Source organism: Balaenoptera acutorostrata, chromosome 16 (genome assembly GCF_949987535.1).
Source record: "Balaenoptera acutorostrata chromosome 16, mBalAcu1.1, whole genome shotgun sequence".
NCBI classification, from domain to species: domain Eukaryota; kingdom Metazoa; phylum Chordata; class Mammalia; order Artiodactyla; family Balaenopteridae; genus Balaenoptera; species Balaenoptera acutorostrata.
The window spans coordinates 81,376,513-81,399,438 of record NC_080079.1 but is presented as its reverse complement, the minus strand read 5'-3'; the positions used below and the strand labels follow the sequence as shown (position 1 = coordinate 81,399,438).

Here is a 22,926-nt window from a genome sequence, read left to right as displayed (position 1 = left end):
GTCATTGGGTTTCTTATGAATACCTATTTGATTTTTGTAGGACCTGTTCTCTGAAATTATGCCTCATCAGTTTTCTAGTACATTTTCACCTCCTCCTTTTACTCTTCCCATTTTTTTTTTTTCCTGGAATCAGCTTCTTTTGAAAAACTGCTCCTTCCTTTACTATAGTCGCCCATTCATAATCTGGCCCTATTCCAAGCACCCCCTTAATTTAACTGGTGATTTAAAAAATAATCTTCTGCTTCACCAGTGGTGAGTGCCTTTATATCTTCCTCTTTATGGAGACTCCAAAAATAAAATGTTAAGAATTATTAATCCCAGAACACATTAAAGAATCTGTTCCACTGCCTCAGGCAGGGTAGCCATTTCAGCTACCATCCAGCCAGTCGGCTCGGGTCTCTGACTGAACACTGTGCATTGCCTCGGCGTCTTGAGGGTCACCTTCAGAAACCTTGGGGCTTCTCAGCCCAAGTGACAGTCACGTAAGCAACCTCAGTCAACCTGCTAATCCCTCCCTAAACCCTGCCCTCGGAGCCGCCTTTATCGGTCTCCGATGTTCCCGGTTCCCTCTTTCTTCACTCTCGTCCGGAAATGACTCTCATTTTCTTCTGTCACCCTGGTCTTCAATCCAGGGGTCCTTTGGGCTCACTGTTTGGGGGACTCTCCCACTCAGTATCCTCAGAGGTTCAGCCGTGCCCCACAATTCCTCCCCTCCCCCGACCACGGCTCGCCCACGTCCCACCCCTCCCCTTCCCGCAGCGCCTCCGGTCCTCAGGCCCTGGCCCCGCCCTACTACTGGCCGGCCAATCCCTAGCTCCGCTCCGGGAGCGTCACAATGCGCCCTCGCGGCCCCGCCCACAGACGACCGCCTCAGAGACCCCGCCCCGCCGTGGTCTTTGCGTCTTTCCGGCTCCGACTTGGAAGTGGGACTACGCCGCGTCTTCCTGGAGAAAAAGGTAGGGTTCTGCAGGGAAACCGGCCCGCGGTTACGCTGGCAGCCGGGAGCGGGCCGCGGGTGCGGGTTCCTGGGGCTGCTGTTCCCAGGTGCTTGGGCGCAGGGCCGAGGGAGGGCAGGGCACTCCGAGAGCTGAAGGTCTTCCGGAAGCGCCGCGTGCGCACGACGGACGGGAGTTGTGGCCTCGGGCCCGCCGCGCGCCTGACCCCGCCTCTCCGGGGGGCCCTCTCCCGGGGCGCGCTGCCAGGGGTTTCCATAGTGATGGTAAACAAGCCTCAACTGCCTCAGCTACAACTGCCAAGTCCCCCGCGTTCCACCCTGCTCTAGGTGCTCAGAGGGACGACCGAGGTGCCGGATGTGAAGAAAAGCGGGGGCGTGGAGACTTGGAGCCCGAGGTGAGGGGTGGGACGGGCGGCGTGTCCGAGACCCGCATACCGGGGAGCGGCCGGGGAATGCGGCCCCTAGCATGGAGGACCGAGGGGTTGAGATTTGGGGGTCAGGAGAGGCGGGATCGGAGGTGAAGGCCCGCACACCCGGGACCGATTAGGGACTGGGCCTACTGGGGGTTGGGGACTGCGGGGCTGAGATTTGGGGTCGGAGGAGGTGGGATCTGAGGTCAGGGGCCATACACCCGGGGACCGACTGGGTACCGAACGCGGGGACCCGGCCCACTGAGGGTGGGGACCGCGGGGCTAAACTTTGGGCTTAGGGGAGGTGGGTCTGAGGTCAAGGGCCTTACGTTCCGGGACTGGACCGCAGGGCTGAGATTTGGGGTCGGGGAGGCAGAGTCCGAAGCGACGAAGGGAAGGAGAGCCTCGTGCGGACTCCTGAGGGAGCAGAGCCGAGCGCCCCTGCCAGGAGTAGGGTGAGAAAACCAGGCGACCGTGCGAGGGGGTTCATTTTAAAATGAAAGCGGTACTTTCACGTGGCTGAACGCGTCCGCGAGTTGCACAAGACTGGTTGGGTACCTGACTCCTCCCCCCTCCCACGTTCCCGCTCTCCGAGCCTCCACTTTCGAGCTTTGCGGCCTTTTCTTTCTCTCTGTGCGGCGTGTGTGCCCTGAGCCCTTGTCTGCATTTCTCTCCTGCTCTCAGAGGTATCGTGTCTGTATTTTGGCTGAAACTCTTTGGTTCTCGTTGTCTTTGACGACCACATTTCTGCTGAGCGAACTTAATTCGGCCATTTCTTTTTCCTTGTCCTGTGCTGCTTTTATCTTTGAACGTACTTTTGCTGATTCTTGACTGCGCCCAAGAAACTTCTGGACGCTGCCGGCGCTCGCGCCGCGCCTCCGCCGCCCTGTTCCCGCGTGGCTCACGGAAGGCGGTGCCGGGCGGCCTGGGGGAGGCCGCGCGAGTCTCGGGGACCCGACCGGCCCTGGGCCCCGGTCTTTTACGTAATCGCTTGGGGGTTGCAGCCCCTCCCCGTTAATCTGTACCTTAAAGGGTCTCTAGGAGGACCCCCACAGTTTCCCGCCAGACAACCCCAGGCCCAGGCGAGCCCCCCCGACCCCTTCCCCGGCCACCGGCGAGCCCCGCGCGTCCCGCGGGACGCCCTTCGCGGCAGTTTTTTTCCCCTGAGGCCCTGACGAACCAGCATGCTTCACAAGTGTTCTCGAGGCTCCGGGGGGGCCCACGAGCGGCCGCTTCCCGGAACCGCCTGGGTCGGGAGGTGGGGGAGGGGCCCCGGGCGGCAGACGTTAGGGGCGGGCCTCGGCTGGTCGGACCCTCGTGGAACCCGGAGAGTGGAAGGCTGCAAATAATCTTTTAGTGAAGGACATCATCGAAACTATCGATCTTAATATAATTCTCACTCTTACTTTTAGTCACGTTTTTAAAAGTTAACTATTTGTTTCTGAATTTCTAGTAAGAATGAAAATACCTCGAGTTCTCCGGTTAGACAAAAATGTTAGGGTCTATCAGTGAAAAGTGATGTTTTCAGTGCTAATTTTTAGACAAGATTTTTTCATTTTCAAGTGAGTAAATTTCTGCTCTCAATGAACATTAAGAGAGACTGCTTTATAACTGGTGTTAAGTAGGTCCAGCCTTTCCCTTGGGGATCTCATCTTCCTATATGCATTTCTGTAAATTAATTAGGTTTATGATTTCCATATTATGGTCTCCTTTTTATTTTTAGTTTTGTCTTTTAGTAACATTCTTTTTGTAGTAGTTGCTTTTTGTTTTTGTTTTAACTGGCAGGTGGCTGGTTTTCACTTGAGTATTGTTACAAGGCTCCTTTAAACAAAATAACTCGAATAAAAATGTGAATTGATTTAAGGGAAAGGATTGATTAGGAGGAGAGTTAGTCCTTGAATATGGCCCAAACTGAGGGAGAGTGGAGACACGTGGTGCGTGCCCTTTGGAGTAGGTGCCTGAAGGGGGTACAGAAATGGGAGGGGGCCTCCTTCCGCAGAGGTGACTTTCCCACCAACCTGCCCTCTCCAGGCTGAGCTCTGGCTCTCAGGCTCTTTGTAGAAACACATTAATTGACCCTTACTGGATCCACAGACAGAGCTAGGTGTTGACCACATTTTCTAATCACGTGCTCGTGACCAGTGTACAAGGAGGTATTACTGTATTCCCATCATGCAGATGTGTCCTAGGGACACAGTTGGGACTGGAACTCAGGTCTATCTGACAGGGACAGTCCTCTGCCAGGGCCCCTGCCACTAATTAGTTGCCCTGAGCAAAGATTCTTGCGGAAGACAAAAGACTGGGCAAAGGGAGAACCAGGTTCATCTTAGACCAGCCTGGTTTATTTTAACTATTTGTTTGTATTTCTAAGGATTTTTAAAATATAACCACAATACCATTATCACACCTAAAGAAATAGTAATTCCTTGATATCATCAAATACCCAGTGTTCAAATGTACCCGATTGTGTAATAAATATTTTTATATAGCTGGTTGGTTTGATTTGGGATCCGAATAAGGTCATTATATGTTTAGTAGATATATAGCTCTCAAGTTATGTTTTAAGACACAGCAGCATTGTCCAACAGAAATATAATGCAAGCCACATAATTTTACATTTTCTGATAAAAAAGAGCATAGTTCACTTTAATAATTTAGTTTAACATGTTATATATCTAAAATAGACCCAAAATAATCACTTCATCATGTAATTTTTATAATTAATTATTTTTTAAAATTTTTGGCTGCGTTGGGTCTTCGTTGCTGTGCGCAGGCTTTCTCTAGTTGAGGTGAGCGGGGGCCGCTCTTCGTTGTGGTGTGCGGGCTTCTCATCGTGGTGGCTTCTCTTGTTGAGGAGCGCGGGCTCAGTAGTTGCGGCGCACAGGCTTAGTTGCTCTGCGGCATGTGGGATCTTCCCGGACCAGGGCTCGAACCTGTGTCCCCTGCATTGGCAGGCAGATTCTTAACCACTGCGCCCGCCACCAGGGAAGTCCCCCAATAAATTTTTTTTTCCCCAGTAAATTTTTTTTTTTTTAATGAGTGATTGTTTCTTCTTTTTTTTTTTTAATTTTATAGCTACTTTATTTATTTATTTATTTATTTATTTATTTATTTGGCTGTGTTGGGTCTTCGGTTCGTGCGAGGGCTTTCTCTGGTTACGGCAAGTGGGGGCCACTCTTCATCGCGGTGCGGGGACCGCTCTTCATCGCGGTGCGCGGGCCTTTCACTATCGCGGCCCCTCCCGTCGCGGGGCACAGGCTCCAGACGCGCAGGCTCAGTAGCTGTGGCTCACGGGCCCAGCTGCTCCGTGGCATGTGGGATCTTCCCAGACCAGGGCTCGAACCCGTGTCCCCTGCATTAGCAGGCAGATTCTCAACCACTGCGCCACCAGGGAAGCCCCCCAGTAAATTTTTAAATTATATTTTTCATGCTTTTTTTTTTTTTGAACTAAGCTTTCAAAATCCAGTGTGTGGGGCTTCCCTGGTGGCGCAGTGGTTGAGAGTCTGCCTGCCAATGCAGGGGACGCGGGTTCGGGCCCTGGTCTGGGAGGATCCCGCGTGCCTCGGAGCGGCTGGGCCCGTGAGCCACGGTTGCTGAGCCTGCGCGTCTGGAGCCTGTGCTCCGCAACGGGAGAGGCCGCGATGGTGAGAGGCCCGTGCACCGCGATGAAGAGTGGCCCCCGCTCGCCGCAACTAGAGAAAGCCCTCGCACAGAAACGAAGACCCAACACAGCCAAAAATAAAATAAATTAATTAATTAAAAAAAAATCCAGTGTGTGCTTATTTTATAGCACATCTCAATTTGTACCAGCCTCATGTCAAGTATGACAAGAGGCTACCTTATTAGACAGTGACGATCTAAAGGTTCTCTATTCTTAAAAGTTTTTTCTTTGAACAAATCAGGTTGTGTGTCACGTAGGTTTCCTTCCCCACACTCTGGGTTTTTCTGACTGCATTCCCATGGTGGTGTTTGAATCTCTGTCCTCTGAGTTTCCTGTAAAATGGTAGTTATCCTCTACAGGCTGTCCTGATTCCGTTGAGATTTTATTTTGAAATACTGCATGGGAGGTGCTGTGTACTCCTGCCAGAGGCACATATTGGTTGGTGTTCCTTCTTTGTGATGTTAGCAGCTGTTGATGTTCGTTCTCTAAACGCATTGTTTTGTTGATTGTTTCCAGATCAGTGATGTTTTAATTCAATATTCCTTCTCAGTTATTAGCAGGTGTACTTCTGTAGAGAGGAAATTTTCTTTGTTAATCATTTGATTAAGATGTACTTTATAAAAGGCAGGTTAAGTTTCTGATTCCTTTTTTATATTTAGTATCCATATCCAGAATAATGAATTGAATCCTTAGACACTAATTTTTCTGGTATCATTATGAAGTCATGGATTTTAACATATAGGGTGTGCTTTAATCCACTGTAGCTTTTATTCTCTTTGATGCTCCAATTCAGTTTTTGGCCAGTGGGAGCCCTTCAGATTGGTTCCTTTCTTGACACAATTTCAGTGGTCTTTGGCTTCCTTGGTTTAAGGCCTAATACTTCATTAGGTGGATCCGTCAAAGTTTATTCAACTGGATCTCTAGTGATGGGCAATTGGGTTGTGCTGCAGTGGATAGTCTCTGCAGGCGTATTTTCACCTTCTTGGTCATAGGGGTTGAACCATTTAATATTTCCACAAACAGTATCTGAGAGTGTCTGCTGATCTACAGCCTCTCCAAGCGGGTTTGTTATCAAACTTTTGTATTTTTGCCAGTGTGATAGGTATTTTAAATGTTGTTTCATTTAAAATTCTAATTTATCTTACATGGTGATGTTGAGCATCTTTTTGTGTTTAAAGGCATTCCTTTTTCCGTCAAGTGTCCTTACCTCTAGCCCATTTTCTTTTTTGGATTGTTGGACTTTTTGTTTCTCTCTTTAGAAGCTCTCTCTGTACCTTAAGGGTATTAACACTTCTGGGAAATAAATTGCAAATGTCTTTCCCATTTTATCATTGGTATTTTGCTTAGCTTATGGTATTTTTAGCCATGCATAAGAGGGTTTAGGTTGTTTTGTTTGCGTGTGTGTGTTTGTATATTTTTCTATATTATGGGGTTTGAGTCATGGTCAGGAAAGTTTTCCTTACTGCCAGTGTAAAGACAATTCATCCATGTCTATTTTTCTCCTGTTATTTAGGGTATTTCTTAGAAACATGAAAAATTCTTAGTTAGCCCACATTTTACCTTCATCAATATGTTAATGTGACAGTATCAGTGATTGACTTTGAAATGATGAATTACAGTTGCATTCCTGGAATAAATCCAACTTGGTCATGTTGTATTAAATAGCTTTGTGTATTGCTGGATTTGGTTGGCTAATGTTTATTTAGGAATTTTTCATGTGAGTTCATGAGTGAAATTAGCCTGTGAAACTTGATAAACTAATTCTAAAACTCTTGGAAAATCAATTCCAAGTTTATTGTAGATCAAAATGTTAAAAAACATAGATGGAAACAACAGAGCTTTAAGTTAAAAAATATCCATATGGCCTTGGGCTAGGAAAAAGGTCTCTTAAACAGGACACAAAAAGCGATAATCATTTAAGGGGAAAAAATGACAAGAATGAAAAAAATTCTAAACTATTGTTTCCCTTACAGTATGCCTTTTACAAAAATCCTCATATAGTATAAATATTTTACAAATTCCTACCACACTCTCTCCTTTTAAGTTTATCTACGTGCAAAGATGGTCCATCATTGACATCTCCATTCTTCATCTTCCCCTAATTGAGGTCTCTTCTGCTTTACATGAATATTTGGTTAGAATAGTGCTGTCCAATAGAATTATGATATGAATGATTTTTAAAATTTTTTAATATTTGATGTAATTCACATACCATATAGTTCACCTTTTTAAAGGGTACAGTTCAGAGGTGCTTTTTTTTTTTTTTTTTTGTAACAAAGTTGTAAAAACCATCACCACTATCTAATTTCAGTATATTTTCTTTCTTTAATTAATTAAATTGAAGTATAGTTGATTTACAATATATAGTAGTTTCAGGTGTACAGCACAGTGCCTCAGTTATACGTATGTGTATTCTTTCTCAGATTCTTTTCCCTTAGAGTATATTACAAAATATTGAGTATAGTTCCCTGTGCTATACAGTAGGTCCCTGTTGGTTATCTATTTTATATACAGGAGTGTGTATATGTTAATTCCAACTTGCTAATTTCCCCCCCCCCTTTGGTAACCATAAGTTTGTTTTCTATGTCTGTCTCTTTCTGCTTTGTAAATAAGTTATTTGTTTTTGTTTTGTTTTTAGATTCCACATATAAGCGATATCATATTTGTCTTTCTTGTCTGGCTTACTTCACTTAGTGAGATAATCTCTAGGTCTATCCTTGTGGCTGCAGATGGCCCAGTACCTTTTCTTATGTTGAAACACCCTTAAGCATTCTTAAGCATTCCTAGGATAAATCCCACTTGGTCATGGTGTATAATCCTTTTTACAGGCTGCTGGATTCAGTTTGTTAGTATTTTGTTGGGATTTTGTGTCTATACTCATAAGGGGTTATCTTGCAATGTCTGTCTGGTTTTGATATCTACAAGTGTATTAGTTTGCTAGGGATACCATAACAAAGTCCTACAGACTTGGTTACTTAAACAATTTATTGTCTCATAGTTCTGGAGACCAGAAGTCCTACATCAAGGTGTCAGCAGGTTTGGTTCCCTCTAAGAAGCTTGAGGAAAAGGATATGTTCCAGACCTCTCTCTGTGGTTTATAGATGGCTGTCTTCCCTCTGCTTATCTGTGTCCAAATTTCCCCTTCTTCATGTTGGAATACAGCCCATCTTAATTATGTCATTTTTAACCTAATTACCTATATAAAGACTATATCCAAACCTGGTCACATTCTGAGGTACTGGGGGTTAGGACTTTAACATGTGAATTTTGGGGACACAATGTTCAGCCCATAACAGGGGGTAATTAATACTGGCCTTGTATATAGAATGTGTTGGAAAATGTTTTAATATTTTAATTTAGTATATTTTAATATATATTGTGATTGGTTCAACACATCCAAAGTATCACTTCAATATGTAATCAATATTTTGAAGTTGAGGTTTGAGGTTCTTGTTTTTGATGTTCGCAATTCATTTTAATTTTTTTAATTTAAATTAAATTTAATTATTATTCTTAATATTTTTTGGCTGCTCCGAGAGGCTTGTGAGATGTTAGTTCCCCTACCAGGGATCGAACCCGTGCCCTTGGCAGTGAGAGCGCAGAGCCCTAACCACTGGACTGCCAGGGAATTCCCTGCAATTCACTTTATATGTACTAAATTTTATCACTTAGGGCACATCTCAGTTTGTACTTGCCACATTTCGAGTGCTTCGTAGCAGTGTGTGGCTATTGGTACCATATTTTTATCCATTGTACCTAACTTGCTCTTTTTCCAAAGCACTTTTTCTCTGTACTTTAAATTTTTTTTTACCATCGTATGCCTGGGTTGTGTGTTTTCAAAGTATCTGTTGGGAACTACACCACTGAGTTTATCTTAAGCCAGGAAAGTTTCCTTCCATTCTTTATCTGTTCTCACCTTCATTTTGTCTTTTTCTCCTTCTGGAATTTCTATCATTCACATGTTGTTTCTCCTGTCTCATGTTATCTCTTACTCCTCTGAATTTCATCTTTTTCCCCTCATTGTTTCTGGTTTTTTTTTCTTTGTTTTGAGCTATTTCTTCCACTTGGTTTTCCAAGCCACTATCCTTTCTTTCAATTCATTACTAACTTTATAAATTCAAAACTCAATTTTTAGCACTGGAAAGTTTTTTATTCTGTAATCAAGTATCTGAGAGTGCTTGTTATTTTTTCTGTTAAAATATTTACAGTTTTGTACAGTACTTCTTGTTCCCAGAAAACTGTCTGCTGTTCTAAGCCGTTGTCCGGTTTGTGGTATTCTGGTGCTGGAACCCCTCTCAAGTACATTGTCATGTTCCTTTCCTCCTCTTGGCTCTGTTCTCTACCCACCCGCCCCCACCCCCCCAACCCCGGGGCAGTGTGCTATGGTCCCCTGAGCAGCAAACATGGAGCACAAGGAGCTACAGCTGCCTCCACTCCTATGGCAGCTGCAGGGGACCTGACAAGATGTCAGCTCTCCACCAAGACCCAAGAGGAAGCTCTAGGCCTCCTGAAGGGGCTGTGGGCATTCATTAATACAGATGATGAGATATTTCCCTCAGTTGGGGAGAACAGATCTTTATCTTTAACACTGGAGGTTTCTTTTTCTTTTTTCTTAAAAATTAATTATTTTATTTATTTATTTTGACTGCACCGGGCCTTAGTTGCGGCATGCAGACTTAGTTGCAGCATGCATGTGGGATCTAGTTCCCCGACCCGGGATCGAACCCCAGCCCCCTGCACTTGGATCCGCAGAGTCCTACCCACTGAACCACCAAGGAAGTCCCTGGAGGTTTCTTTTTATGAACACCCCACCTGATACTTTTTTTTCTGTTGTAACTTTAGATCTTGATTCTTGAGTCACTAATGCAATCAGTAATACAGAGCAATGACTGCTTGTTCTATGGTGGCTAATAATTTGTCCCTTGTGTTAATTTCAGTACAAGCATTATAGACATAATTTACCTAACGTTACACTATTTTTGCTTTTTAGTTAACACAGCTTTTGAGAAATAAACAGAGGAAAACTGTGTATTATTACCCCAGACTTAGCTACAGTAAGCTAAAGAGCCTAATAGCTAAAAGATGATGGAAAACAGCTTTCCTATTGCTTACAAATTATATTTTCTTTGATGGATAAAAATGTAGTAATAGCAATGAACATTTAAAATGTCATTTATTTTAGTCACCCCACCTATAGCTTCTCTTTTTTTTAAGTTGATTTACAATGTTGTGTTAGTTTCTGGTGTACAGCAAAGTGATTCATTTATGCATATATATATTCTTTTTCATATTCCATTTATGGTTTATTATAGGATATTGAATATAGTTCCCTGTGCTATACACTAGGACCTTGTTTATCTATTTTATATATAGTACTTTGTATCTTAAAGCTTCTCTTTTCTTTAATAGCCCTTAGGTAGTTTTATGTGTTGAACTTGGTATGTTGTACAAATTAGGTCAGAGTTCTCACACTTGAGAGGCATGAGCTGTTTGAAAATTTAGGTACAGTTGTGTGTGGGGGGTATACTTTTTAAAAAAGTTGATCCAGACCTGCGTCATATTCTCAGGTTGAGTCCCTGACAGCAAAAAAATGTTTAAGAACCACTGAATTGGGACTTTATAAAATTGCTGGGTTGGAAGAGACTTGAGGTTTCTAGTGTAGTTTCCAATAGAACAGGAAAACATCCATAACAAATAGGAATCTGGGCTCTGCTCATATACTGTACCATGACTGGGAATTGCTTCTTCCCCAGACCCCATGTGTGCTCCTCAAGTGGAAAACAGACAGCAGCAGAAACGATATCTAAAATTCTCTTTTTTGAATTTAGTAAGAACTGAATATAAAGATTAAAAGGATTCACCAGAAAAAAAAAAAAAGATTCACCATAAAATAAAAATATTTTTACAAAGCAACCAACACCAAAACATATCCTGACAAACGGCTGCGTTATATATTGAACAAGTATGTGGGGGAAATAAGTAGGTAATGTACAAAGGAAAAATAGAATAATATGGTCTTCTAACTTCTACTTTTAAACCTTAGCTTTTTACCAGGGGGAGAAAGTTTAACATTTCCACCCCTGTTCATGCTTCTGATCTGTTTAAATGTCACTTCTTCAGAACCCCCATGTGAGTTAATCCCTGTTTTCTTATTTATTTCAGAATTTGTCATACGTTTGTTTGTTTCTTTATTGATTTCCTAGTCCACTGTTCTGTGGACTTAGCACAGTACCTGCATCTTGTAAGTGCACAATATTTCTGGGTTAATGAATGACTTGAAATTGGGTAAATTTTATCTAATGCACATAACTCAAATCCTTTCACATGCTTCAGTTTCCACCACAATGTTTTTGTTGCAGGGTACGTACCATCAATTCTTCCTAAACTTGTCTCACTTCTTCCCATCCCGTCTCCATGCATCTGTTCCCATCATTCATTTTCCAGAGAGCAGCTAGACTGTTCTGTTGAAAAGCAAAACTCTATACTACATTCCATTTTGAAATAGTTAAGTATCTTCTCTTAGAGTAAATAAAATCCAAAATACCGAATCAGGCCTTCAGGGCTTTGGAGGATCTTACTCTGCTTCCCCCTTTTGTGGATCTCCCCGCTGGCTGCAGGTGTTCTGAGGTGCTTTCTGTCTCAGCATTACACTTTCCCCTTTGTCTTCTGTACATGTTGTTCCTTCACCTGGCAGGAACCCTATCATGACTGATCAATTATTAACACTCGACTAGCCAGTTAGCCAGTGTCACCAACCAGTTAAGCCAAGAAAGAACATGTAACGCTACTTAACTGCAACAAATACATGCAAATAAAATAAGTGAGAAAATGGATGCCAGTCGTTTGAATTACCAAGAATGTATTTTGAAGAGGATTTTAAGTGAAATAAGTGCTCGTGAAGCAGTCAAGATACTCATTTCCATAGAGATACTGTTTCCAAAACCAAGCCAATTTTGTGGCTTAATTTTTCTTCAGAATATTGTTTTATTTCTTTTGAGTGTATGAGTTTTTAGTGTCTTTCTCACTCTCTGTGGGATGGCTGGATTTTGAAGCAGATCATTTTGAAGCAGATCCCAGCCATCACACCATTTCACCTACAAACAAGTATTTAAAATATCTCTAAAAATTAATTCCTTTGTTTTTAAACATAACTGCAATTCTATCATATCTGACGTAAGTAAAATCAGTGTTCAAGTATCTCCTAAATTGTCTCATAAATGTTGATCAATTTGTTTGAATCAAGATCCAAATATGTCCCATGCATTGTGAATCCTTGATAATTCTCTTAAATTTCTTTTATTCAATAAGTGCTCCCTTGGAGATATTTTGTTGAATGCCTGGCTATTGTGCTTGTCGAGTTACCCACAGTGTGGCTTTGTAGGCTGCATTATCATATTCTCACCTAGAACCTTTTTCCTGTAAATTCTGTAATTTGTTCGTTATTTCTAGTAAATAGATTGACTTTTTCCTCTTAGATAATTTTATTACTAAAAGTATTAAACATACACAAAAGTAGAGACAAAAGTATGAAACTCCATATACCCATCCCCCAGCTTCAATAATTACTAAATCATGGCCCATGTTGTTTCATCCGTACTCCGACTCCCTGCAGTCAGATTATTTAGAAACATTATTCTAGGCATCAGATGTATATCTAATGACTTTCTTTAAAAAAAAAATCACAGCAGCATAGCTACAACTAAAATTTTATCATTTCTTAATGTAAATACAGTCACTGCTAAGATTACTGCAATTGCCTTATAATTGTTTTCCAGTTCATTTGAATTAGGAGTCAAAAGTTAATAAAATGTAACTGCTTGTTAGGTTATGAAGTTTAAGAATTGCGTGTTTTAAAATTAATCTTTTTAAAATTGTGCAAAAATATTTACATGACTAGGCCCAAATCTACAAAACAAGGTACTGTATACACAAAGACTTCTACCTTTTGTTCATTAGTTTCCATTCTGAATCCTTTCCTGCCTTCAGAGATGATTTTTTTTTTTAATTTAAATTTTATGGTTTCTCCTTCCACATGAGTGGTGCCGGTCACCCCTCCCCTCCGCCCGTACTCTGGACTTTTCTCCACCCTGGCACTTCTGAGAGCTCACTCAGAACGGTCTTCCTCGTTGCTTTCCTTCCCTCCTCCTCCCACTTCCTGCCTTGGCCGACCGCGCGGGCCGCACCTGCAGGACGCGTTTCCATTGGTGACATCTTGGCGGGCCCGTCGGTGGCACTTCCTCCTTTACGCCCCGTGACCCACGTCCGGCTCGCCGCCCTCCCAGTCACGCGGCCTCTGCCTCCGGGACGCAGCCCCGCGCGCCGGCCTTCCGGACTCCAGGCCCCGGACCCGTCGTGGTGAGCCGCAGCGAGCGGACGACCCCCGCCCGCACTCCCCCCAACCCCCGAGGGTCTCGGGAACTCTTCCCCACCTCTTCCCGCACAGCCGCCCCCCCTACCCCCGGAACTCTTTCTTCCCCCTCGCTGCCCCGGGAATTCCCCCTCCCCCCCCCAACCCCACGGCCTCAGGAAGTCCCCCCGACCCGACCCGGGAGCTCCGCTCCCAGCCCGGGAAGGCGACCGCCGACCTCGGGTCCCGGGAACTCTTCCTCGCAGCCCCTAGAAGCCCCTCTGACTCGGGAGCTCCGCCTCCCCTCCCCCCTCCACCCCCCGCGATTCCAGGAAGCCTGGCCGGAGAACTCTTCCCCACCTCGCCGCCAACACTTCCCGCCTCCCTCCCCGGTCTGAAACCTTTTCCTTCTGCCGCTCCAGTGAGTCCCCCTGCCCCGGGAGCTCCCCTCCACCTCCGGGCTCGGGGAGCCTTAGCCTCGTGACCTCCTTCCCCTCCCCCCAACTCGCGCAGCCCGGGAAGCCTCTCCTCCCTCCCCCCACCCGTAGCTCGCCCCGCCCCGGAAGCTCCCGCTGACCCCGCCCAGGCCCGGGGATGGGGCGCCCTGTTGTCGCGCGTTCCTGTAGGGCTTGGCCGACCCGAGACTGTCGGATCGCCCGGTGGAGGCCGAGCGAACCCCTTCACCTTGTCCCGGTGCCTCCGCCAGGAGCCTGGTGTCCGGGACCCATACCGCGCTTCCCGCCGAAATCGCTCAGACGCGCCCCTGCCGGCCCGCGATCTTGAGAGCGCACTTTGAAGCCTCGTTCGAAGCGTTTCCCCACAGCCAGTTGAGTTTCAGTTTCAGGTTAATAACAAAAGGAGATGCACCTGGCTTTTCCCCGGAATCCTCTGCGTTTTTAAGCGTCGGGTGGAATTGGGGGTCTTTTGGCTGTGAACCGCGTTTGCTTCATGAAGATAGAAATCGGTCCTGCTCCTTTCAGCGGTAAGTCTTAGAGCCAAAGAGTCAACCGCGTAATCCTGAGGCGGGGTCTCACGCAGACCGTGATTTAAGAGGTAGAACTTTCTGAGTGGTTAAGACAGCCAGAACAGTCTGAGTGCTGCCAGCTGTAGGTTAAAATTCATTTACAGATGGGGACGAAATGCTCTTCAGGCCTCACTGGAATACAAAGGGGGTGAAGCCGGGGACCCGCCGAGTTCCCGTCTCTCAAGAGAGACGGTGCGGGTGCAGTTTAAAGCGCCCTGTGTGCTCCCTAGAGAAACCTAATCAGCCGTGCGTTCAGGCGCGCCCTGTTTATCTTGATTGGTCCACCTGGATCCGAACTAAATCCTGCCTAACCTGTATAGTAGAGTGAGGAAGAGCACGTTCTGGAGACCGTCCCAGGAGTCCTGGGAGCCTGTTAGAAATGCTGAGTCTCGACTCCGGCCCAGATCTATTGTTTTAGGATCTGAATTTTAACAAGATCCTCGGGTGGTCCGTGTGCGCACTTACGTCATAGTCTAGTTGCGGGTGTGTGTGTGTGCGCGCGCGCGCGCAAGATCCTTGGTTGTCCCCCCTTTCGGTACGTTCAGTTCAGTCGGTCTCCAGTTGCAGCACCCGAGAGCAGTATTTTGTTAGCCGCCGCCGCCGCCAGCAGCGATTGCAGGGTGCTGCCGGGGAGGGGGGGTGGGCGACCAGTGTTCCCCCTCAGCGCTTCAACTGTGTGCGCGCCGCGGTTCAGTCTCGTGAAAATCGGCTTCCTTGCTTCTGGCCGCCCCCGAGTGTGCGTGCCCGCGGAGGCGCCTCAGCTGTTGGTGTGCGGACCACACTGGAATGAGCCAGGAGCAGGGATAAACCGAGGCAGAAGGGGTTCGGCCCTTTAGATTTCACTCTTTTCTGGGGGGCAGAGGAGAGGGGCGGTTGATGAAGCCTCTTGAAAACCCTCTTCTAGAGAATTTGCAACTGTTACTTCTTAAATTGTAGTACTTTACATTTATATAGGCCTTTCCTCCAAAATAGTATCTCGTGTAATAATTACAGGACGCTAATAAGGAAAGGCAGATATTACCTCTTAAGACAACAGGCTCAGAAATTAACTTGACTTTCTCAGTTCTACGTTTCTGAAACTAAGAATGTGCTTTAATTCTCAAACTTAATTCGCTGGACATACAGTATCTTGGGGACAGCTTTGTCCTGTGGCTGTGGTTGATGGTACTGATGTTTTTCCTATTGAAAAGCGTATTTCAACATTTCCTCCCCTCTTCCTCAGTTAAAAGATTAATGTTAGACCAAATACATTAGGTCTCAAGAAGTGAAGCTATCACATAAAACTAGGAAAGAAAATCTTGAGTATCTCCACCTAGTCCTCCAGGGGTGCTTGTAAATTGTAAATACTGTTGGTACAGTCTCTAGCAAACCAGCTTTCTCTGGAGCCCATCCCTGTGAAAATCTGGCCACGCCTCTGGTCCCCTGTGCGGGTCGGCGCCGCAGCTCCTCGCCCCCTGCCCGCCCGCCCGCCCGCGGCTTCCCGGAACCGCGCTGACCTCGCCTCCGCTCCATCCCGATAGTGCCCCTCCCGCCCTCGATATTTAAATTGCCTTAGCGCACTTAGGTATTCGTGTAAAGAACTCGCGTTTTGAGTACGTCTCTCAGGGCAAGTGGAGAGTGCCAGGCTGGTACTCTCGGCGTTACCCTAGAAAAGAGGTGAAGCGTCTCAAAGCTGTGGGGGCGGGCGGGCGTGCACTTTCTTGAAGGCAGCCCCGCGGTTTTGTAAACGGCCTCCCGCAGCCCGGGCTCTGGCTTTTCCGGAGGAAGGGAGCCCGGAGCCCAGCCCAGCCGGGGAACCGCTGGCTGTGCTCACTCTGGGAGTGCTGGGGCACTGAGGCAAGACGGCCTTATCGCTCTTTTTTAGGACAGTTCGTTACCTGCCTGGAGTGTCTTCGACTGTGGGCATCCCCCGCTGTTCTTTAAGGTGAGCTATTTTAAGAAAAGTAATTTCTCAGTTTGTAATTGATTTATTTTATTGACACAGAAAACTTTGTTGAGTGTGAAGTAAATTTTTTTTTCACTAGCTGTAAATCTAACGTTGAGCAGAACTCCAGCTCTCTTAACTTTCTCAAGTGTTAATGTTCTAAGTACTGTAAGTCTGCAAAGAATTCAAATGTAGAGGATTCTGAGGGCAAAGATGAGGATATTGCATTATGTACATTAGAAATATAGATAGGTGTTTTGGAAGAGTGCTCTCACATTGCCTTTAGAGGAGAAGTCACTTTATTTTTGAAACATTATTTTCTGAAACAAAAAACATTTATAATTGTTTTATATTGGGCGTTTTAAGTAGTCCTTACATGAAATGACTGTGTTCTTTTATGCTTCCTGCTTGTCTTTTTTTAATTTTTTTCTCCCTGCTTGTCTTTTTTAACCTAACCAGGCTGCCATATTCTAGAGGGTGGTGTTGACCCCCACCTGGCCATCAGTTAATCTCTTGCTAATCTTGGGCCTGCTGTGCTGGGGGTGGGACCACAGTGACCTACGGAACAGATCAGTCTGTCCCTGCTAGGCTCTCGTGCATTTTTGAAGAGTTTTAAACAAATCATGAATTTGTTTCCCTAGAATGCTCTGGGATCATAGAACTGTGTAAGACTTAATTTGTGGAAGAGGAAGATTTTATGGGAAAGGTGGTATATTTGAGCTGAGACCTTAAGGATTAGTGGGATTTAGCTAGACAGAAGGTTGGGTGGCGTATATTTGGAGAGATAATTACCACGTGTGTCACACCCAAGGCAGCAGAGAGCCTGGCACACTCCAGGCACAAAGAAATACAGGAATAAGAGGATATATATTTTTTTAATGCAAGTGATGTGTGTGTTACAGGTCAGAGCTGCAAGGCCTGAGCGCCCCCTTAGCCCCATGGTTTGTGTTCCAGGCGGTGGGAAGCCACTGAGGTCTTAGAACAGGAGAGTGACATAAAGTCACTTTAAAAGAGCTACAGATCAGGTTGCAGTAAGGATTGGAAAAGTTTTAAGGATCAGATGTGAATGTGTCCTGGAAAGGGCTTTTGGTACTGGGATTAGAAAGAAAGAGGAAGTAGAAAGGGATATGAGGGCAATGCACAAAGAAGATGATGATTTGATAATTCAAATCATAATGCCAAGCAGTGTGCTAGGGACTGAGAAGAGATGTGAGAAACCTTTATTACTTGTTGGAGTCAAGAGTTACTGAATAGAATTTAGGTATGGGTTAGGAATAGGATAAGGGTGGAGAATGGGATGACCCCCAAAGAAATGATGAGCTCATTGGATTTAAGGGCTTGGGAGTTGTTAAAGGATTACTTTAGTTTCATTCTAGAGCTTCTGGATGACAAGTAAGGCTGACCAGGGTGCTGCTATAGAAGAGTTACAGAAAAAAGGCTGTGTTCATTTGTGGTACATTAGGTGGTACTATGGAGTAGAGTTTGTGTATACCAGTCTTGGCCTCAGGGAGCCTAAAGCTGGGAACTTGGGTTCCTGAGCCCAGAATTGGCCCTGGACATATAAGGATCAGGTGAGGCTGCCTACAAGGGCGGGGGGGGGGGGCAGAAAAAGAAAGAAGGGCCAGTGATTGCGTACAGTTGAACCTTGAGGAAGGGCTCAGGGAGGCAGAGTGCCTAAGGAATTAACAGGAAAACCAAGAGCCACGGGGAGAAAGGATTTCCAGAGAGAATGGTTAAATCCTGCTGTGGGAACTGAAAGGATGGAGATAAAAAAATGTTCCTTTCTTGCCGTGGAGGTCCTTGGCAGAGTGAGATCATGCCCTTCTTTTTATGGTGGGGGTGGGTAGAGGTCTTTTGAGGATGAGATTTTACTGAAAGGGAAAGCAAATCAGCAAGTAGCTGGAGGCAAACTTGGTATCAGGGAAGGTGTATATTACAGGGTTGGTTAGAAATGAGATAATCTCCTTAATTGGTAAGGAAAATAGTGTTCTGTGAAGAGTTTGTGAAGATGGGGATTTCTTGGGGCAGGTGGAGTTGCCGGAGCAGAGCCACAGGTAACAAGCTCAGCTATGAGAAGAAGCAACTCCTTGTTTATAAATTTCTAAATCTTGTTCTAATTTGCTTCACTGTGTCTCTTAGCAGTTTGCTTTTCTTTTTCTTAACTTACCATTCATGCTTTCTAATTTGTTTAAATTGTGGGTTTTTTAGAAATCTGCGTATTTTGCTCTAATAGTGTAAATACCCCATTCCATCTGGGATAGTTTTGGGATTCATCTGAGGTAGGATTCTGCTTTATCTTTTTCTACATAATGACCAATGTGCCCAGATTTCTTGAAAAGGCGGCTCTTACCTTTAATGGCTACATCTGTGTTACAGTTGATGTGAAATGACAATTTTCATGAAACAATTTCCGTGTACTAGTGCCCGTTTTGAGCATTGATCACTAAGAATGTAGTTTGGGTCCTATCTGTATTTTTATTGTCTCTCTGTTATGTGTATATTGCTATCTGATGACTCAACCTCTACTCTTCACAATACAGCCCTTTACATGGATTTGACCTTTACTCTTTCAGTTTGGACTCTTCGGTGTCAGATGCCACTTGCACTTCATGACAGACACCCTGTCAGGAAGGGCACCTGTCATGCCTCTTGTACACTGAGGAGTTCATTCCCTTTGTAGTCCCTCAATGAAACACAGCAAAATATGTGTGTTACGTTGATCAACATGATGTGTTTTTTTAAAGATTTTTTTCCTTTTTTTTGATGTGGACCATTTTTAAAGGCTTTATTGAATTTGTTACAATATTGCTTCTGTTTTACGTTTTTTGGCCTCGAGGCATGTGGGATCTTTGCTCCCTGACCAGGGATCGAACCCTCACCCCCTGAACTGGAAGGCGAAGTCTTAACCACTGGACGGCCAGGGAAGTCCCCATAATGTGTTTTATGATCTTCCCCCCTCCCCAGCTTTTCTTTTCTTTTCTTTTCTTTTCTTTTCTTTTTTTGGCTGCACTGTGCTGCTTACGGGATCTTAGTTCCCGAACCAGGGATTGAACCCGGGCCATGGCAGTGAAAGTGCCGAGTCTTGAACACTGGACCACCAGAGAATTCCCAGTTGATCCTTTTTTAATATGTGAAACTGAGAAGCATATAATTTGATTTTTACATTTGCATCACACTTAACTGATATTCTGCTGATGCACTTATCTGTTTGTTTGGATATGTCTTAATTTGACCTCACACTTGACTCAGGTTTTGTTTGAGTTGACAATAGGAACAATGATACTTCCTTAGGCTCTGGAAGCCATTGCTGTCTTGTATCCTTGCAGCATTGTTGCTGATGAGAACACTGATTCTGGTTCATCCCAGTGTCACAGGAAATGTTATTCTGTATTGTGATTTAAAATAGCCCGTGTTTGTCACGTCTTTTTGCTTCTGTAGTGTCTTGCCACAAACAAGCAAATTGGTTAAATGTATGGCTTGTAGTTGAAGAATCACACAAGAGCTGTTTTAAATGAACCACCAAATTTCATCACAACAGATAACGTGGACTAAATAAAACAAGAAAATGCCCTGCCCAATACTTCTGTGTTCAAAGTACCAGGTCACACCTACCCTCTCTTGCCTTTTACTTTAGCAATGCAACAGTACAGCTCATCTGTCTTCCTGTAGTTCTGACAAGTTCTTAGTATTTCTGAATGTTGCCTCAATTCATTCTCTTCTCTTTCCTTCTAGAACTCATAGTAATTGACCATAAGAATTTGTAGATTTTGTCTTATTGACTGAAGCTTCCAGATCACTATTTTGCTCTTCAAATTTTACTCTCCATTGTCACTTTTTTCTTTTTTTTTTAAGACCCCCTAAATTTGTTAATTTGTTATTTTCAGTCTATCTGTGAGTAATGTAACTATTTTTGGGGAGATGTAGGATTGAATCTCTGCTCATGTATTGTAACATCTTTAATTTCACTCATCCTTCCTCATCTGTAAAATGGAAGCTATTTACTGTATATTCTTGTTATACATATTAAATGAAAATTTATGTAAAGTAGTTTTTGCTTTCTTTTCAGCCACAAAAAGCCGCATCCAAGTTTGTTTGACGTCTGCTCTGTCAAGTGTCCATGATGTTGGGCCCCGAGGGAGGTGAAGGCTTTGTAGTCAAGCTCCGTGGCCTGCCCTGGTCCTGCTCTGTTGAGGATGTGCAGAATTTCCTCTCCGACTGCACAATTCATGATGGGGTCGCAGGCGTTCATTTTATCTACACTAGAGAAGGCAGGCAGAGTGGTGAGGCTTTTGTTGAACTTGAATCAGAAGATGATGTAAAAATGGCCCTTAAAAAAGACAGGGAAAGCATGGGACATCGGTACATTGAGGTGTTCAAGTCCCACAGAACCGAGATGGATTGGGTGTTGAAGCACAGTGGTCCAAACAGTGCTGACACCGCCAATGATGGTTTCGTGCGACTTCGAGGACTCCCGTTTGGATGCACCAAGGAAGAAATCATTCAGTTCTTCTCAGGGTTGGAAATCGTGCCAAACGGGATCACATTGCCTGTGGACCCCGAGGGCAAGATTACAGGGGAAGCCTTTGTGCAGTTTGCCTCACAGGAGTTAGCTGAGAAGGCCCTAGGGAAGCACAAGGAGAGAATAGGGCACAGGTATATTGAGGTGTTCAAGAGCAGTCAGGAAGAAGTTAGGTCATACTCAGATCCCCCTCTGAAGTTCATGTCAGTGCAGCGGCCGGGGCCCTATGACCGGCCTGGCACAGCCAGGAGGTATATCGGCATTGTCAAGCAGGCGGGCCTGGAGAGGATGAGGTCCGGTGCCTACAGTGCAGGCTACGGGGGCTATGAGGAGTACAGTGGCCTCAGCGATGGCTACGGCTTCACCACCGACCTGTTTGGAAGAGACCTCAGTTACTGTCTCTCTGGGATGTACGACCAAAGGTATGGAGATGGCGAGTTCACTGTCCAGAGCACCACTGGACACTGTGTCCACATGAGGGGGCTGCCCTACAAAGCGACGGAGAACGACATTTACAACTTCTTCTCTCCACTCAACCCAGTGAGAGTCCATATTGAGATTGGCCCTGATGGAAGAGTGACCGGCGAAGCTGATGTCGAATTTGCCACTCACGAAGAAGCTGTGGCGGCCATGTCCAAAGACAGGGCCAACATGCAACACAGATACATAGAACTTTTCTTGAATTCCACGACAGGGTCCAGCAACGGGGCATATAGCAGCCAGATGATGCAAAGCATAGGGGTGTCAACCCCGTCCACTTACAGTGGCCTTGAGAGCCAGTCCGTGAGTGGCTGTTATGGGGCGGCTAGCTATGGTGGCCAGAACAGCATGGGTGGATATGACTAGTTTTGTAGTAGCTTTTGAGTTATTTCAATCAAATTTTCACAGGCAGCCAACAAGCAGTGAAAAGCAGTTATTACTCTAGAGGAAGCTGTGGGACCCATTTTGCACCATGAGTTTGTAAAATCTGGATTAAAAAATTACCTCTTCAGTGTTTCCTCATGCAAACTTTCTTCTAGCATGTTATATTGAGTAAACTAAAACCATTTTCAGCTTTTCTCAACATTTTGGTAGTGTACTTTCTGGAGTGATGTTATCTGAGTTAAAGTAGTTTTAAGTACATTAAATGTGGATCTTTTACACCACATCATCGTGAACACATTGGGGAGGTGTGCTTTTTTGGAAAACTCAAGGTGCTAGATCCCTAATTCAAAGAGGAACATTTCTCATGTTTGTTCATTCTAGTTTATTTTCATTTAAAATCTCTTAGGTTAAGTTTAAGCTTTTTAAAAGTTAGTTTTGAAAATTGAGACACATTACTAATACTGTAGGAATTGGTGAGGCCTTGACTTAAAACTTTCTTTGTACTGTGATTTCCTTTTGGGTGTATTTTGCTAAGTGAAACTTGTTAAATTTTTTTTTGTTAACTAAATTTTTTTCTTAAAATAAAAAGACTTTTTCACAATGACTGGCACAGACTATATACTCACCAAAAACTAGCAAAATGACTGGGTGGTTGAGAAGAATTTCATTTTACTACTGCATTTCAGTGTGAATTTTAAAATTTAGCAGTATGATTTTCCCTTGTATTCTTAAAACGAGGCTAAATTAAACATTCAGATTTAAAAACATTAAATATATGAGTGGAAATGGTGACTACAGAGTATGAGAATAGAAGCCTACAGTCCCATCTTCCTGTGACTTGTGTTCTGTTTATCAGCCATTTGTAATGTCCTGTTCCCTTGCTTTATGCCGGGTGGCACCTGTTCATAGCTAGAGATTTTTAGTTTTGCGTGCTACATACGTTGAGTCATTAGCCACAATTTTATGTTTTTTTTTTATATAAGATGTGCTGATTTAAACAGTCTTTCTTCCATACTTAGGATTATTTCTAGAGCACACACTGCTGGGTTACAGTTACTGGTTATTGCAGGATACGCATATTCTCAAGTTAGAAACCTATTTCCAAATTGTTACTAGAAAATTGTCTGTCTGGCAGTTGGAAACAAGTTCCAAATTTCAGGTAGCTCTGCACACAGCGATCCATCATTTTAAACTTAACACGTACACTAAAACCGTCAAGACT

At 44.5% G+C, this 22,926-nt stretch overlaps 1 protein-coding gene across 11 annotated transcripts; it reads left to right on the top strand.

Annotated features, from left to right (window-relative positions):
* Positions 1-873: 873 nt before the first annotated feature.
* Positions 874-22,308, top strand: HNRNPF (heterogeneous nuclear ribonucleoprotein F). 11 transcript variants are annotated; one of them, XM_007170816.3, is made up of 4 exons: positions 891-956; positions 1,283-1,350; positions 16,262-16,321; positions 20,388-22,308. In XM_007170816.3, exon 4 carries the CDS (start codon positions 20,439-20,441, stop codon positions 21,684-21,686), a length of 1,248 nt encoding a protein of 415 aa, XP_007170878.1. In that variant the 5' UTR covers positions 891-956; positions 1,283-1,350; positions 16,262-16,321; positions 20,388-20,438; the 3' UTR covers positions 21,687-22,308. The 11 variants fall into 11 exon arrangements, with proteins under 11 accessions (XP_007170877.1, XP_007170878.1, XP_007170879.1 ...); XM_028163657.2 differs by lacking the exons at positions 891-956; positions 1,283-1,350 and adding exons at positions 13,227-13,381; positions 14,212-14,355; XM_028163656.2 differs by lacking the exons at positions 891-956; positions 1,283-1,350 and adding exons at positions 13,233-13,381; positions 14,080-14,355.
* Positions 22,309-22,926: the final 618 nt, after the last annotated feature.